Source organism: Neovison vison, chromosome 10 (assembly GCF_020171115.1).
Source record: "Neovison vison isolate M4711 chromosome 10, ASM_NN_V1, whole genome shotgun sequence".
Taxonomy (NCBI): Eukaryota; Metazoa; Chordata; class Mammalia; order Carnivora; family Mustelidae; genus Neogale; species Neogale vison.
Window position 1 is genome coordinate 74,780,577 of NC_058100.1, and position 13,700 is coordinate 74,794,276.

The window sequence follows — 13,700 nt, forward strand, 5'->3', positions numbered from 1 at the left end:
AAATAATTATGTATAAATGTAATCAGATATAATTATACATTTTTTAATTTATACAAATTTCATTGCATCTTTTCTTCCTCTGGTTCCTCTGTTTCTTTCTTCTGCCCCTTCTCCCATCATTTCATTTAAAACTAGAGAAGAATGGGGGCGCCAGGGTGGCTCAGTTGGCTAAGTATCCGACTCGGGTCAGGCTCTCAGGGTCACGAGATGGAGCCCCACGTTGGGGTCCATGCTCAGCTTGGAGTCTGCTTGAGATCCTCTCCTTCTCCCTCTTCTCCCGCTTCCCTGCTCACACACTCTCTCTCAAATAAATAAATAAATAAAATCTTTTAAAAAAAAATCCCTAGAGAAGAATGGAGTGCCTTCCAAGGATAATCTTTTGCATTTAAAACTAATAGGTGGACAGGTTTCAGCTCAAGTCATGATCTGAGCACTGTGGGATCGAGCCCTGCATCAGGCTCTATGCTCAGCAGGGAGTCTGCTTAAAGATCCTCTCTCCCTCTCCCTCTGCCCCTCCCCCTCACTTGCACACACACACACACTAGCATGCCTTCTTTCTTTCTCTAAAACAAATAAATAAATATTCAAAAAATAAAATTAATAGATGGATATTTTAAAGAGGGAGCTGGCTTTTTTCCCTTCGACACCAAGGATAGGGCTGAACTTAGCATTTGTTCGTTTTAGTTCCTGGGCTGAAACTGGGCGTCCTGCATCTGGCTGGAACAGAGGTACGAGGTGCGGGGGCCTCCCAGCCTCCACTGTGGCCATGGATGTGCGGTTTGGCGGGCCATAGTCATCTGGAAGATGAGCAGTCTTGTATAAGGAAATAAATAATTGTTTGGTTTTTTATGGCAAGTCAGCCAAACAAGACAAAGAATCTGGTAGCTTTCAAGGGTCCCTCATGGGTTCCAGTTTTGACCCTAGCAAAGCCTGGGTTCAAACCACCCCAGCCTTTTCTGTCTCGGCTGCCTCTTCCCAGCTTTCCCTGCTACCCTCCAGCCCAGCATTTTCTCTTTCCCATCACTTCCATCTCTTCCTTGTCATCTTTCTCCATTTCTCTAAGGGTAGGTTCGCTCCCAAGGTTTGATGCCCTTTTGACTTTTCTCCATATTCTTTCCCTTCTCACTTCATTCCCTTAGAGGAACCTTCCTCTCCTAACTCAAGTGTCCATTGTTCTGAGTCTTTGGATCGAATGTCGAACTGATTGGCGGGACATGAGCTTGGGAGCTCAGATAGCACCTCCTCCCCAGAGCATCCGTCTCACCTGCCCCCGCCCCATTCTAACTCCCTTAGCACATCCCCTAACTTCTCTGTTTCTCCTAATGGTGGAGGGGGGGCTCTCTGTTCCTTACATTCCCAAAGCCCTAGCTATTATCTGTGACGCCTCTTTCTTTCCCATCACCCACATCTAATCAGTCGCATAGACTTGTATTTTCTCCCCTGGTAAAATGGAAATCTAACAAATGTAATAGAGATCAGAACCCGGCAAAAATCCTAACTCTCAACCTCAGGAGAAATTATGCCAAACCATAGCTTATTTAGGCACCATCTGGCCACATTCCTGATTGTTCTCTCCTACAAATCACAGGACCCCTGCTTTACTGTTTTCCAAGGGATGCCTGCTACCTTTCTCCCTCTGCCTTTGGTTGAAATGGCCCTTAATCTGGTCCAGTGGAGATTTGGCCCAATTGTCCTTAAAGGCCCCTTCCAGCCCAGGATTATACCACCAAATATATCGCAAACTGAAGAATTAAACATTAGATTCTAACATTGGAGAAGAGAAGGAGAGAGGAAGAAGGGGAGAGACAGACACTGGAAGAGAGCACACACGGACGCTGCTAGGGTCAGAATCAGTGGTGTGCAGAATCAATGGTGAAGGGAGGGTCTTTGGGGCCCCATGGGAGCACACAGGCACATCCTGGGGAAATGAATTCAGTCAGAGCTCAGAAGTATTACAAGGAGAGAGGTAGGCAGTAGGAGGGTCTGAGGCTTTCATGACATTGTCCAGTTTTTGCTCCCATTAGACTCTGTCTTGGGCTCCACTGGAGCAGTGGAGACTAGAAAAATAATGTTGTGTGGTGGGGCCGTTCTCTAGCCCACTCTTATCTGCCATCGATTGACCCTCTGGGCTACTTGCGACGTACCACTGGTAACCACAGACAGGCAGGCTTGGTGTCTTGCTCTCTGCAGTGCTGCGTGCTTCCCTTGACCGTCGATGCTCCATTTCCTGCAAGTCTAGGCAGCCTTGGGCAGTCCCATAACTTGCTGAAGCCAGTAACCCATGAGCTTCCCAACCTTACCTCTCTTTGGGTCTCTAAATACAAATCTGGGGCCAGAAAACCTCTACAAACCCTCATATCACTAACCTCATTATCACTCTGACTACTCTTTAGAAGTGAAAACTGCAATAGCGGGACACCTGGGTGGTGCAGTCAGTTAAGCGTCTGCCTTGGGCTCGGTCCTTGGATCAAGCCCCACATTGGGCTCCCTGCTCAGTGGGGAGTCTGCTTTTTTCTCTCCCTCTGCTTCTCTGCTCAGCTCATGCTCTCTTTCTGTCTCAAATAAATAAATAAACTCTTAAAAAAAAAAAAGAAAAGAAAAATATAATAACAGTGTTTGTAAACATAAAAAGACCTCCAAAAAATGGAGATTGATCAGTGGGTTGATTGATTTTTAATGGTGGAACCCAGTTTCTTCATCAGAGTATGGAAGGGCTGATGAAGATTTTTCCTCTCAGATCGCCCTGGACTGACTAGTGGAAGTCAGGGGTGGCAACAAGAGGGCAGATACCAGCTGCTGTGGTGGGAAAGCTGGAGGAGGCAGATCGGTTTGGGGGTCATGCCGACGAGCATTTGGGCCCTTGAGACCTTCCTGAGCCCCACTCTACCTTGGCATCCTCACGCCTTCCTTTGGCAGCATCCTGCAATCCCAGTAAGCCTGGGAGTAAGAGGCCACGCCACGCTTTCAGCTGCCTATTTCTTCATGAAATCCAGCTCCTTCCCTGATCTTGGCCAAACCCCAGGGCCACAGCTGAACACTTGAGGATGTAAGCAAACCTGTGAAAGGGGCAGAAGCCACAGGACCCATACCACTTGAGAACCAGTCTCTGTCCTAATCTTTTTATTTTTTATTTTTTTTTAAGATTTTATTTTGCTTGGGGGGCACCTGGGTGGCTCAGTCAATTAAGTGTTTTACTCTGGACTCTGGCTTGGTGTGAAGCATGCTTAATATTCTCTCTCCCTCTCTTTCCCTCTCTCTCTCCCCACTCCCTCTAAAATAATAATAAAAAATGAAACTAAGATTTTATTCTTTTTAAGTAATCTCTATATCCAACGTGGGGCTTGAACCCAAACCCCAAGATCAAGAGGCGCACTCTCCACCAATTAAATCAGCTAGAACTTCTACAACCCTTTTTAGCTAGGTTTAGGGCCCTTTTTTTTGATGTTTTTCTTCCCCATAGCTGAATTGTTTTGTGTTTAGCTGTATTGTAAAACCCTGCTGGTTTTTAGTAATGGCTTGGCATGCATATTGGGTAGTGTTTGCTGAGCTCCAGGGATGCAGGCTGGGTATACACACTTGACAGTGTGTAGGGGTGTAGGCTAGGTAACAGCGAGATGTGCAGTTTCAGAGGGAGTCTGCCTGTGTTTGATCCTGGCCCTGCCACTTACCGCCTGTATCACTATAAGCAGCTGTTTCACCTTGCTAAGCCTTCATCTCCTCTTTTGTCCAATGAGAATAACAATACACACCCAATGGGACTGTTTACCAGGACTGATCTATCTAAAGCCCCTAGTACATCGCTCACCACCTCTATAAATTCCTCTGTAAATGGTAAGCACTAAGGTTCATGTGCCAGTAGGAAATACTACTCTCCTCACCACCCATCCCTCCCCAGCTGGTAGACATCAAATTGAGGCCCAAAGAAGTTGAGTAAGGGGGCGCCTGGGTGGCTCCATGGGTTAAGCCGCTGCCTTTGGCTCAGGTCATGATCTCGGGGTCCTGGGATCGAGCCCCGCATAGGGCTCTCTGCTCCGTGCAGAGCCTGCTTCTCTCTCTGCCTACTTGTGATCTCTGTCTCTCTCTCTGTCAAATAAATAAATAAGTAAAATCTTTAAAAAAAAAAAAAAAAAGAAGTTAAGTAGGTGGCAGGGACGTGTAGGAAAATGGCAGAGCAAAGGCTGATATCTGGGAGGCCTGCTATTAGTTTAGTACCAATTAGTTTCCACAGTTTCTAAGAATTGGGTTTTTTTCTTTTTACCTTTTATGCCAAGTAAACCCCATTTCTTTTTTCTTTTTCTTTTTTTCAAAGATTTCATTTATGTGTTTGACAAAGAAAGAGATCACAAGTAGGCAGAGAGGCAGGCAGAGAGTGGGGGAAGCAGGCTCCCTGCTGAGCAGAGAGCCCAATGTGGGGCTCGATCCCAGGACCCTGAGATCATGACCTGAGCCGAAGGCAGAGGCTTAACCCACTGAGACACCCAGGCACCCTGTAAACCCCATTTCTGATGTGCCCCTTGGTTCATTGTGCTATCCTCAACTGATATTAATTAGCACCTACCTTGTGAGAATATCATGGCCAGTCGTGGAGAGCCAAGAATTGACGGGATCTGCCCCGTGAAGCATGAGCTATAGCGGTGGCAAATGCAAACAAGATATTTATACTTACACTATTAAGTCACCATCAGGGTAGTGAGAGCCAAGCACAAGGTGCTGAGATCCTGTAGACAGGGGCCCTGATCTCATCTGGGAAGTCTAGGAAAGCATTCCTAAGAAAGTGATACTTGCACTGAGACCCTGAGGGGTGGGATCCCAGGGTGAGGAGAGCATTCTGGAAGCAGGAGCAGCTCATGCAAAGCCATGGACAAAGAACTGATCTAAGGAATGGAAAGAAAGCCGGTGTGGCTGAAACAGAGGGACTAGAGGAAGAGCAGAAGGGGATGAAGCCGGAGGCAAAGGCAGGACCCTGGACACGCAGGGCTGTGTAAAGACACTAACGGGAAGGCTTTGAAAGAAGTTAGCCTAGAAAGTGCGCAATGGGTCATGCGCGCTTTCAGAGATAACCTAGCCGCCACGTGAAGGAAGGATAACGTGGTTGGGAGAACGGCAAGGGTGGGAATTGAGATTCTGCTCTACGGACCGGATTGCTAGCGGTAGAGATGGAGAGAAGGAAGTGGATTTGAGCGGTATTTAGGAGGCAGACTTGACAGGACATATTGATTGATGGATTTGGGGTGGCTGAGGGTGGGAAGCTGATTAGGGATGAAAGGTATCAGCTGCATTTAGGATGTGCTGAGTTTACGGCATCCATGTGGCATTCCAAGGGGGTGGCCGTGGACGTGCTTTGGAACTTGGAGGACAGACCAGACGCTTCTTTGAGGACTGGCCGCTGATCAGTCGAGACGAGTCCCGCGCGGTCTGGCCCATTTTTTTCTGGCTGTGCTGTTTAAAGATTCTGATGTTATGTTTCTCTTTGGCTTTTCAGGATTCCAGCCAGGCAATTCCTCTGGTGGTAGAAAGCTGTATCCGGTTTATCAGCAGACACGGTAAGCAGGATTACAGTCTTGCCCATATTTGTGCAGAGTGGGGAAGAACTTCCAGGAATTCTTTGCAGAGTAAGAATAGTGATCGGCTCTTCATCCTGACATGCTCAGAAACGGAGTAAAAGTCTTATTGGTTCACATAATGTTTGTTATCTCAGAATGGCCACACCTAGACATTGAGAGAAAGGCTTCCCATGTTTTGACCCCAAGTGCCTCAGCCACTTACCACACTCCCTTTTCTAGCCCAGGAGTGACTTTTAAATTACGACCATGATGTGAGTACAGCCGGCACGGTGTGATGGTGGTTTCGCCATTACTCACCATCTTTACATGTGTCAGTCTCCCACCACACAGCCTGAGTCCTTACGTCACACTGGCTTTCTGCATTAGACTGTTCTGAGAACTACTCCTTTCGTGATGTTGCACCGATTCCTAATAACATTCAGGTTTTGTTCTGGTTTGATCTCACTGGATACAACATCAGCTGGGACTCGGTGAGGAGTGGTTGGTCTTCAAGTTGTGACCAACAGATGAGAGTCTTTGGGGCCTGGCTCGTCCTCTGCCTAAGCTTGGATCACACTCTCTGCTCCTACATGAAGCGGGATCTCATAAACTCCATTCTTCACCAGCTCCCAGGCTGCTGGCACAGAATCTAGCGATGGAGAGGAACCGCCAGAGAATCAAGCTTCTAATTGTCAATAGCGTGTAGGAGGCACGGATGTCTGAACAAACAGCGTGAAGATTTCTGGGAACTGGACATCAGAAATTGGTTTTGGTTGCCGTCTTAATCTGGTTATAGGAAAAGGGACAGAATGACCTTCTTGCAGCTAGAGAGGTACAGAGATGATCATTGGAGTCTGTGCAGGGGTAGACATTTTCTCTCCCTTCCTCCCAGTAGGCTGACACATCGCTTGGGTTCATTTTTGGAATAGTAATTATTTTAGCACGCTTACAGCTTATCTCATTCTAATCAGCTACAATTTTTTCATCTTGTCCCTATTCGCCTGAAGTAACAGCATCATATATCAACAGTCAACAAATATTTATCAAGCCCCTGATCAGTGCTGGGCGCTGTGCATTGTGAAACGGGAAAACAAAAAACAGGGATTGTGCACTGTTTCTGTCTCTGTTTGATCTTATGATGCAGTTGGGAGAAAATAAATACTCAGTGGGAGAGCTAAATAAAAAGAGATAAGCAGTAGCCATTCAGAATGGCAGTATAAGAAATTTTACAAGATAGTAATGATTAATGATCAGGCAATTGGCAAAGATAAGTCCTCCTGAGTACTGGGGAGGAAAAATTATTTGTGTCTTAAGGACAATAAGAAGAAGAGAGTCTGAACTCCTGTTCTTTCTGCTGTGCGGTCTCTTTGGTCATCCAGCAAATTTATAGAGAGAAAGAGATTGCTCATTGTGTGCCAAGAAAAAGTTTCTGCCTCTGTGAACCTTATATTCTACCGAAGGCCAGATAAATAGATGATCAGCTGGTCAGCTAATAAATAAACACAGTAATATACTGTGTGTCTGGTGATGGTGAGTGTCCCGAAGAAAAACCAGGCAAAGAGCCAGAGAATGGACAGGGGACATGGTCTAGGTGGTTTGGTCAGGAAAAGGCCCTAAGGTCACCTTGGAGGGTGACATTGGAGTAGAGTCCTGAAGAAAAGTGAGGAAGTGAGCCACGTGGTATTTCAGAGAGAGGGAACATCAAGTGCAGAGATCCTTGGCAAATGCAGGGGCTGGCATGCAGGAGGCCCAGGAGGCCAGAGCAGAGAGAGGGGAGGGGGAGGGGCAGCAGACCAAGCCAGAGGCCAGACTTCTAGGGCTTCCTCACCTAAGGGAGGTGTTCAGATTTTATTCTGAGTGAGGTGGAAAGCTCCTGGAGAATTCTGAACAAAGAGAGCTCTTTAAAAAGAGCTGCTGGGGCACCTGGGTGGCTCAGTGGGTTAAACTTCTGCCTTCAGCTCAGGTCATGATCTCAGGGTCCTGGGATCGAGTCCTGCATCGGGCTCTCTGCTCAGCAGGGAGCCTGCGTCCCCCTCTGTCTCTGCCTACTGTGATCTCTCTCCGTCAAATAAATAAATAAAATCTCTAAAAAAGAAAAAAAGCTGCTGGATGGAGACAAGGCCATGGGAGGAAAGAGGTGGCTGCAGCTGCCCAGGGAAGACACAACATGACTGTGGCCAGGCCCAAAAGGGTAACTCTGGAGGAGCCGAGGAGGGGACGCTTCCAGATCCTATGGCTCCAACGTTCCCGTCTCTGCCCTGCACATGCGCGGTGCATGCAGGGACATTTCCGTGGTGTGGCTTTGGGGAAACAGGTGTGTTCCCACATTGCTGGTGGAACCACAGACTAGTACAACCCTTCCAGAGGGGAATCTGGCGATACCTAACAGAACTACAGATGCATTTACCTTCTGATCCAGCAGTCCTTGTAGGAATTTACTCTGAAGATGGACCTCCGACACTATAAAGATCCATATGCTCGAGGTGATTTGTTGCAACTCATTTGTAGAAAATATAAAGAACAACCTCAGTACCGTCACACAGAAGAGTGGTTACATCAGCTCGACTCTACCTGAATACGAGGCAGTTAGGAAAAAATAATGAGCATGATCTCCATGAAATTATGTGGAGGGATTTCCGGAACATGTTATCAAGTATCAAGCAAAAAAAAAAAAGCAAAGTGGGAAAGAATATCTAGAGCATGCTACCTTTTTTTTTTTTTTTTTTAAAGATTTTTTTTTATTTATTTATTTGTCAGAGAGAGAGGGAAAAGGAGGGAGCACAGGCAGACAGAGAGGCAGGCAGAGGCAGAGGGAGAAGCAGGCTCCCTGCCGAGCAAGGAGCCCGATGTGGGACTCGATCCCAGGACTCTGGGATCATGACCTGAGCCGAAGGCAGCTGCTTAACCAACTGAGCCACCCAGGTGTCCCGAGCATGCTACCTTTTATGTAGAAAGAAGAAGATAAAAGAATGCACATGTGTCTTCTCACTTTGGCAAGAAGAAATGCAGGAAGGATGAGTCTGAAAATGAATACTCGATTGCTCATGCACAGGACATGGGTGCAAGATGGGGTACAAAGGAGGGGGAGCGGTACAAAGGGAGTGGGAGGGAAGTGACATTTCTCTGGACATTGTTTTTTGTGTAATTGTGACGTTTAGAACTGCATTCGTATTTCCCGTATTTGAGACATAGATACACAGATAAATAAAACAAGGATGTGGGTGAAACCCCAGGTGGAAAACAAAGACTAACAAATAAACCCAACGGCAGAACAAATGACTAACATAGCCACACTGAGGAGAAGAGGAAGCAAGGAATCGAAGTAACTTTTGAAAGCAGTGTTGTGATACTCTGCTGAAAGTCTAAAGACAAAAAGAGCTATAAATTGATTAAAAAAAATTTTTTTTTTAAGATTTTTATTTATTTGACAGACAGAGATCACAAGTAGGCAGAAAGGCAGGCTGGGGGTTAGAGGGGAAGCAGGCTCTTTGCTGAGCAGAGAGCCTGATGTGGGGCTCGATCCCAGGACCCTGGGATCATGACCTGAGCCAAAGGCAGAGGCTTTAACCCACTGAGATTTTTTATCACAAGGATATGTGCTAATCAATTCTGAAGCCATCTTATGTGTATTCTAGACTGAACAAATAGATAAACATATTGTCGATTTAAAGGGAAAAAAAAGCCCTCATACATAGTAGGTGTTCAAAAACCTTTATTCAGCTAAATTGAATTTTCCCCCCAAATAGGGACTCAGGGGATTCCTGAAATCCCTATAAGTCAGGGTTAAAAATTGTTGTACACATGCATGCAGTGGAGATAGGTTCCATAACTCGGTTCCAAAAGGGTCTGTGACCCACCAGTGGCTGGAATGTGTCCATCTTTACTCTTCGTGTTCCTTGAGAGGTAGATGTTACTGTTCCCATTGTAGAGACGGGAAAGCTGAGGCTCAGCTGTAGGTGGTGGGTCGGGGTGACCTAGAGGGCTGCAGGGAATGACAGACTGAAGTAGGAGGGGAAGACCCCGCCTATCTTATGTGGAAGGGAGCCAAGTCCTGCAAGACGGTATTAGAACAACCATTTCAAGAGTTGTGTCCGAGAGCACCTAGGGCAATAGCCGGGGCCAGGGCAGAAGGGAAGGTTTTGTGCCACCTCCGAGTAACTTAGCTGCATCTGACTGGTTTTGTGCTTTATGGCAACGTGCACGGAGAGCAGATCCAAAACTTCGCCATGTGTTGGGTTAGTCATGTGGGGCCTTCCCTGCGTTCTAATAAAATGGCCCCACTTTCCGCTTTACTTCTGGAACCCAACCGTTTATCAGTGCTCCTACTCTCAGAGTCATTAGATTAGACACTAAAGATTCTGTCTGCTGAGGGGCGCCTGGGTGGCTCAGTGGGTTAAAGCCTCTGCCTTCGGCTCAGGTCATGATCTCAGTATCCTGGGATCGAGCCCTGCATGAGGCTCTCTGCTTGGCGGGGAGCCTGCTTCTCCCTCTCTTTCTGCCTGCTCTGCCTACTTGTGACTTCTCTCTCTCTCAAATAAATAAATAAATAAAATCTTTAAAAAAAAAAATTTCTGTCTGCTGAGCAAGAATATAATGATCCTTGTAAAGCGTAGGTTCTCGAAGAGAAATGGGAAGCGCCAGCCCGAGGGGGTCTCAGTATGTGTTGAGGCTGCTGCCTGACTTCCAGTTAGCTCTCCTCTGTTCACTTCCCATCCTGGGTCTGTGGGCCAAGGTGACTTTTCGTTAATGGTCTAATCTACTATGAAGGACTGATATGATCCTTTCTCAGCAAACTGTTGGCTTCCCCAAAGACACTGAGTAGGCTGGTCCCTGAGATGACATTTCCTTAGACTCTGCTGTGTTTTTGACAAGTAACAGGGCACGTGACTGTTTCTGTCAGAACACTTGCTGTTTGCATTCTGTGTTTAAATGACATTATTTGGCTGTTACATCCCATTGGTAACTAATACGGTATTATTACATTGGTACTAATGGGGTTTTAACGTTGCCTGCCATTCTCTGAGGAATATTCTGGAGATTCCCTTAGAGGAGCAGACAACTTAAGTCCTATTACAAGCCAGGTAATTAAATTCCCCCTGCTTGCTTCTTAATATTGCTTCAATTGGATTCAAGATTGTAGTCCCGGTCTGCGTGATTTACCTTCTCCATTAGACCTTTGAGAATCCAGTCACCCCCTCACCGAGAGGATAGCCCGAAGACAGTGGGCAGTTCTATTTTCTTAAAAAGTAATTTGTTTGAGATTTCCCTGATAGGTCAAAGTTTTTGATGAATCACGCCATTACACAGGAACTTGGACAAGATGCCCAAGACAGGGACACAGGGATCCTGAGAAAGGCTGGCAAGCCCGATGTGGCTACAGATGCTAGTTCAGTCTGACCCCTGGGCCAACAGCATGTTTCCTGGATCTTCGGCTGCCTCTGCGGCTCCCCATATGGGGTTGTGAGCCATATCCGTGTTCAGACTAACAAGCAGGTTCCTGCCCTCTCTGTACTTTGCCTCTGGCAGGCCCCACAAGTCTGGTGTCGAGGAGTGAGTACATGATTGCAAACAGAAGGCATGGGCTGACCTCCTGGCTCTTGTTCTTGTCACCTCTATAACCTAAGGCTGGTCAGCACCCATCACTTCCTTTACCTGGGAGTTGGATGTGCTGGTGACCCCTCCCTTAGCAGCTGTTGTGAGAACCAATGGATTTATTTCTATGAAAGCATTTCTTAGCGGCAGTCACTGCACATGCATTGTATTTTTATGATTGTTTGTACTTTAACAAAACCCAAAGGGACTAGGTTTTCCCACCCATTATCATGTCCAGGCACATTTGGGATGGAGGCCACAGTCAAGGACCAGTGACTGGCACTTTTCCTTTACTGTCTTCTGATCACTTGCCTTTTCCTGTTCTCTCTCTTTCATAAGGGTTCAAAACAGTGTGCCCTGGAAAGAGCCAAACGGTGTTCAAAAAGCCAGAGCAATCACTCAGATCCTGGTCTCAGACCCGGGACTCCTCCGATGGTATCTGATGGCCGGCCTGCTATGCCCCTACTTCCCATTCCCAGCCCTGGGTGACCAGGTGCCACTTTACAGATGGGAACAGAGAGGCAAAGGCAGGGGAAGGAACCAGCTTCCTAGTCTTCCTTGGAATCAGAAGACCTCTTTCCCCTTAAGCCTCTGACTCAGTGCTTTCTTATACCTCCTACCCGTTCTGGTGTCTTCTCCAGCAGCCCTGCACATGCTTTCTCCTTCGGCCTGAAGAAGAGAGACGGGTGCTTACCTGTACACTGGCTGGAGGATATAGATATTCAGCGAAGCTTGGAGCTGTGCTTGTGACTTGGTTTCTTCTTCTCCTTGATCACTTTTCCTTGTCTTTCCAGGACTACAGCATGAAGGAATTTTCCGGGTGTCAGGATCCCAGGTGGAAGTGAATGACATCAAAAACGCCTTTGAGAGAGGTAAGGAAACAGTCTTGGAGATCAGACCAGATGTGTGCCAGCCTCCGGGGCTAGTGACTGTGCCCATTCCCGGCTAAGAGGTACCCAGAGACTAGCAAGCCACTCTTACTCCTGATGCCTTCTCCCTTGTAGACAGTCCTCCCCAAGTCCTCCTCAGCCCCATTCATCCTACCTCTGTCCTGCGGATGATCTGCCGAGACCCAAGAAGTTAACTAGGATACTGGGCGGTTTATGGCTTCATCCAGAACCCTCGGTGGCAGTTAATATCAAGGCTAATGCGCCTGTTCATCGTAGCCCATTTATTATCTTGTGGGCTATTAAGGTAATGGGCAAGCTTTGGCAATTTCCGTCACTGTAATGGATATATATAGTTTCAATTTGAGGTTGGTCCTATCATTAAATCTAATTACATCTGATATGAAATTTTCCATAGGGAGCTCCAGCGTGATTGTTCTCCTGTAAGTAGGTGTCCTTTGTTGAGAGCCAGGAGGAGTGAGGGCCAGTCAGAGGGGTGAGCCTCCTTGGCCTCATTTTCCTCCCCCAGAGGCTCAGGCCCATTCCGGCCCCTACGGAATATTGCTGAGCTGGTCTAGCAGAAGCGAATTTATCCTAGTGGACCCTTGTGCCCTCCTCTAGCCGTGGGGCCCCTGGGTCTAAGTAGTCTTGACTTTATCTAGTCTCTGGTCTGCCCTACTTATGGCCACCGTGCTGGGCAGAGAGCTGATGGACTCTGATGAGGACTGGGACAGGTCATCCCTTCCCCACCACTTCTGCTTTGTCCTGTGTGTTTTTACCTCTCTCACTCTCTCTTTCCTTTTTTGGGGGGCTGCTTATCCTCAGGAGAGGACCCGCTGGCTGGAGACCAGAATGACCACGACATGGACTCCATTGCTGGCGTCCTGAAGCTTTACTTCCGGGGCCTAGAACATCCTCTCTTCCCCAAGGACATCTTCCACGACCTGATGGCTTGTGTCAGTAAGTACATCCTGACCTCAGCCAGCCTTCGGCAAGGCTGAAGATAAGAAATGTCATGACAGATAAGAAATGTCCGTGGGGTCTTTTCTTCCCCATAAGCTTCTCAATAATATTTTTTCTTTTTCCTTTTTCTCTGTGAAGTTTCTCCTCCTCGTCCTCTGTCCTGCACCCCTGGCGGGAGGGAAGAAAGATGACTTTTCCGTAAGAGTCTAGGACCACAAGTCAGAACCCCTGGCTTTTTCTTTCTGATTCGCCTTAAACTCCTTGCTTTGCTGGGCTTTATTTTTCTTCAGTAAAATATATTTCTATTCATATATGAGATACAGTGCTTTTCAGCTATTGGGAGCTCATGCATTAGTGCCTGTGCTTTTTATGATATAAAGGGGAAATAGTTTCTGCTTTGTTGCTTTATTTCTTTTTTTTTTTCCAATTTATTTATTTTCAGAAAAACAGTATTCATTATTTTTTCACCACACCCAGTGCTCCATGCAAGCCGTGCCCTCTATAATACCCACCACCTGGTACCCCAACCTCCCACCCCCCCGCCACTTCAAACCCCTCAGATTGTTTTTCAGAGTCCATAGTCTCTCATGGTTCATCTCCCCTTCCAATTTACCCAAAAGCACATATCCTCCCCAATGTCCATAACCCTACCCCCCTTCTCCCAACCCCCCTCCCCCCAGCAACCCACAGTTTGTTTCGTGAGATTAAGAGTCAC

At 47.0% G+C, this 13,700-nt stretch overlaps 1 protein-coding gene across 8 annotated transcripts in view; it reads left to right on the forward strand.

Annotated features, from left to right (window-relative positions):
- Positions 1-13,700, forward strand: part of SRGAP2 (SLIT-ROBO Rho GTPase activating protein 2) — a 236,557-nt gene that overhangs the window by 188,532 nt on the left and 34,325 nt on the right. For all 8 annotated transcript variants that reach the window (XM_044267770.1, XM_044267772.1, XM_044267771.1 and 5 more), the window contains 3 exons: positions 5,483-5,543; positions 11,930-12,007; positions 12,848-12,982. In XM_044267770.1, the coding sequence (XP_044123705.1) occupies positions 5,483-5,543; positions 11,930-12,007; positions 12,848-12,982 (274 nt within the window). The remainder of the gene's footprint in view (positions 1-5,482; positions 5,544-11,929; positions 12,008-12,847; positions 12,983-13,700) is intronic.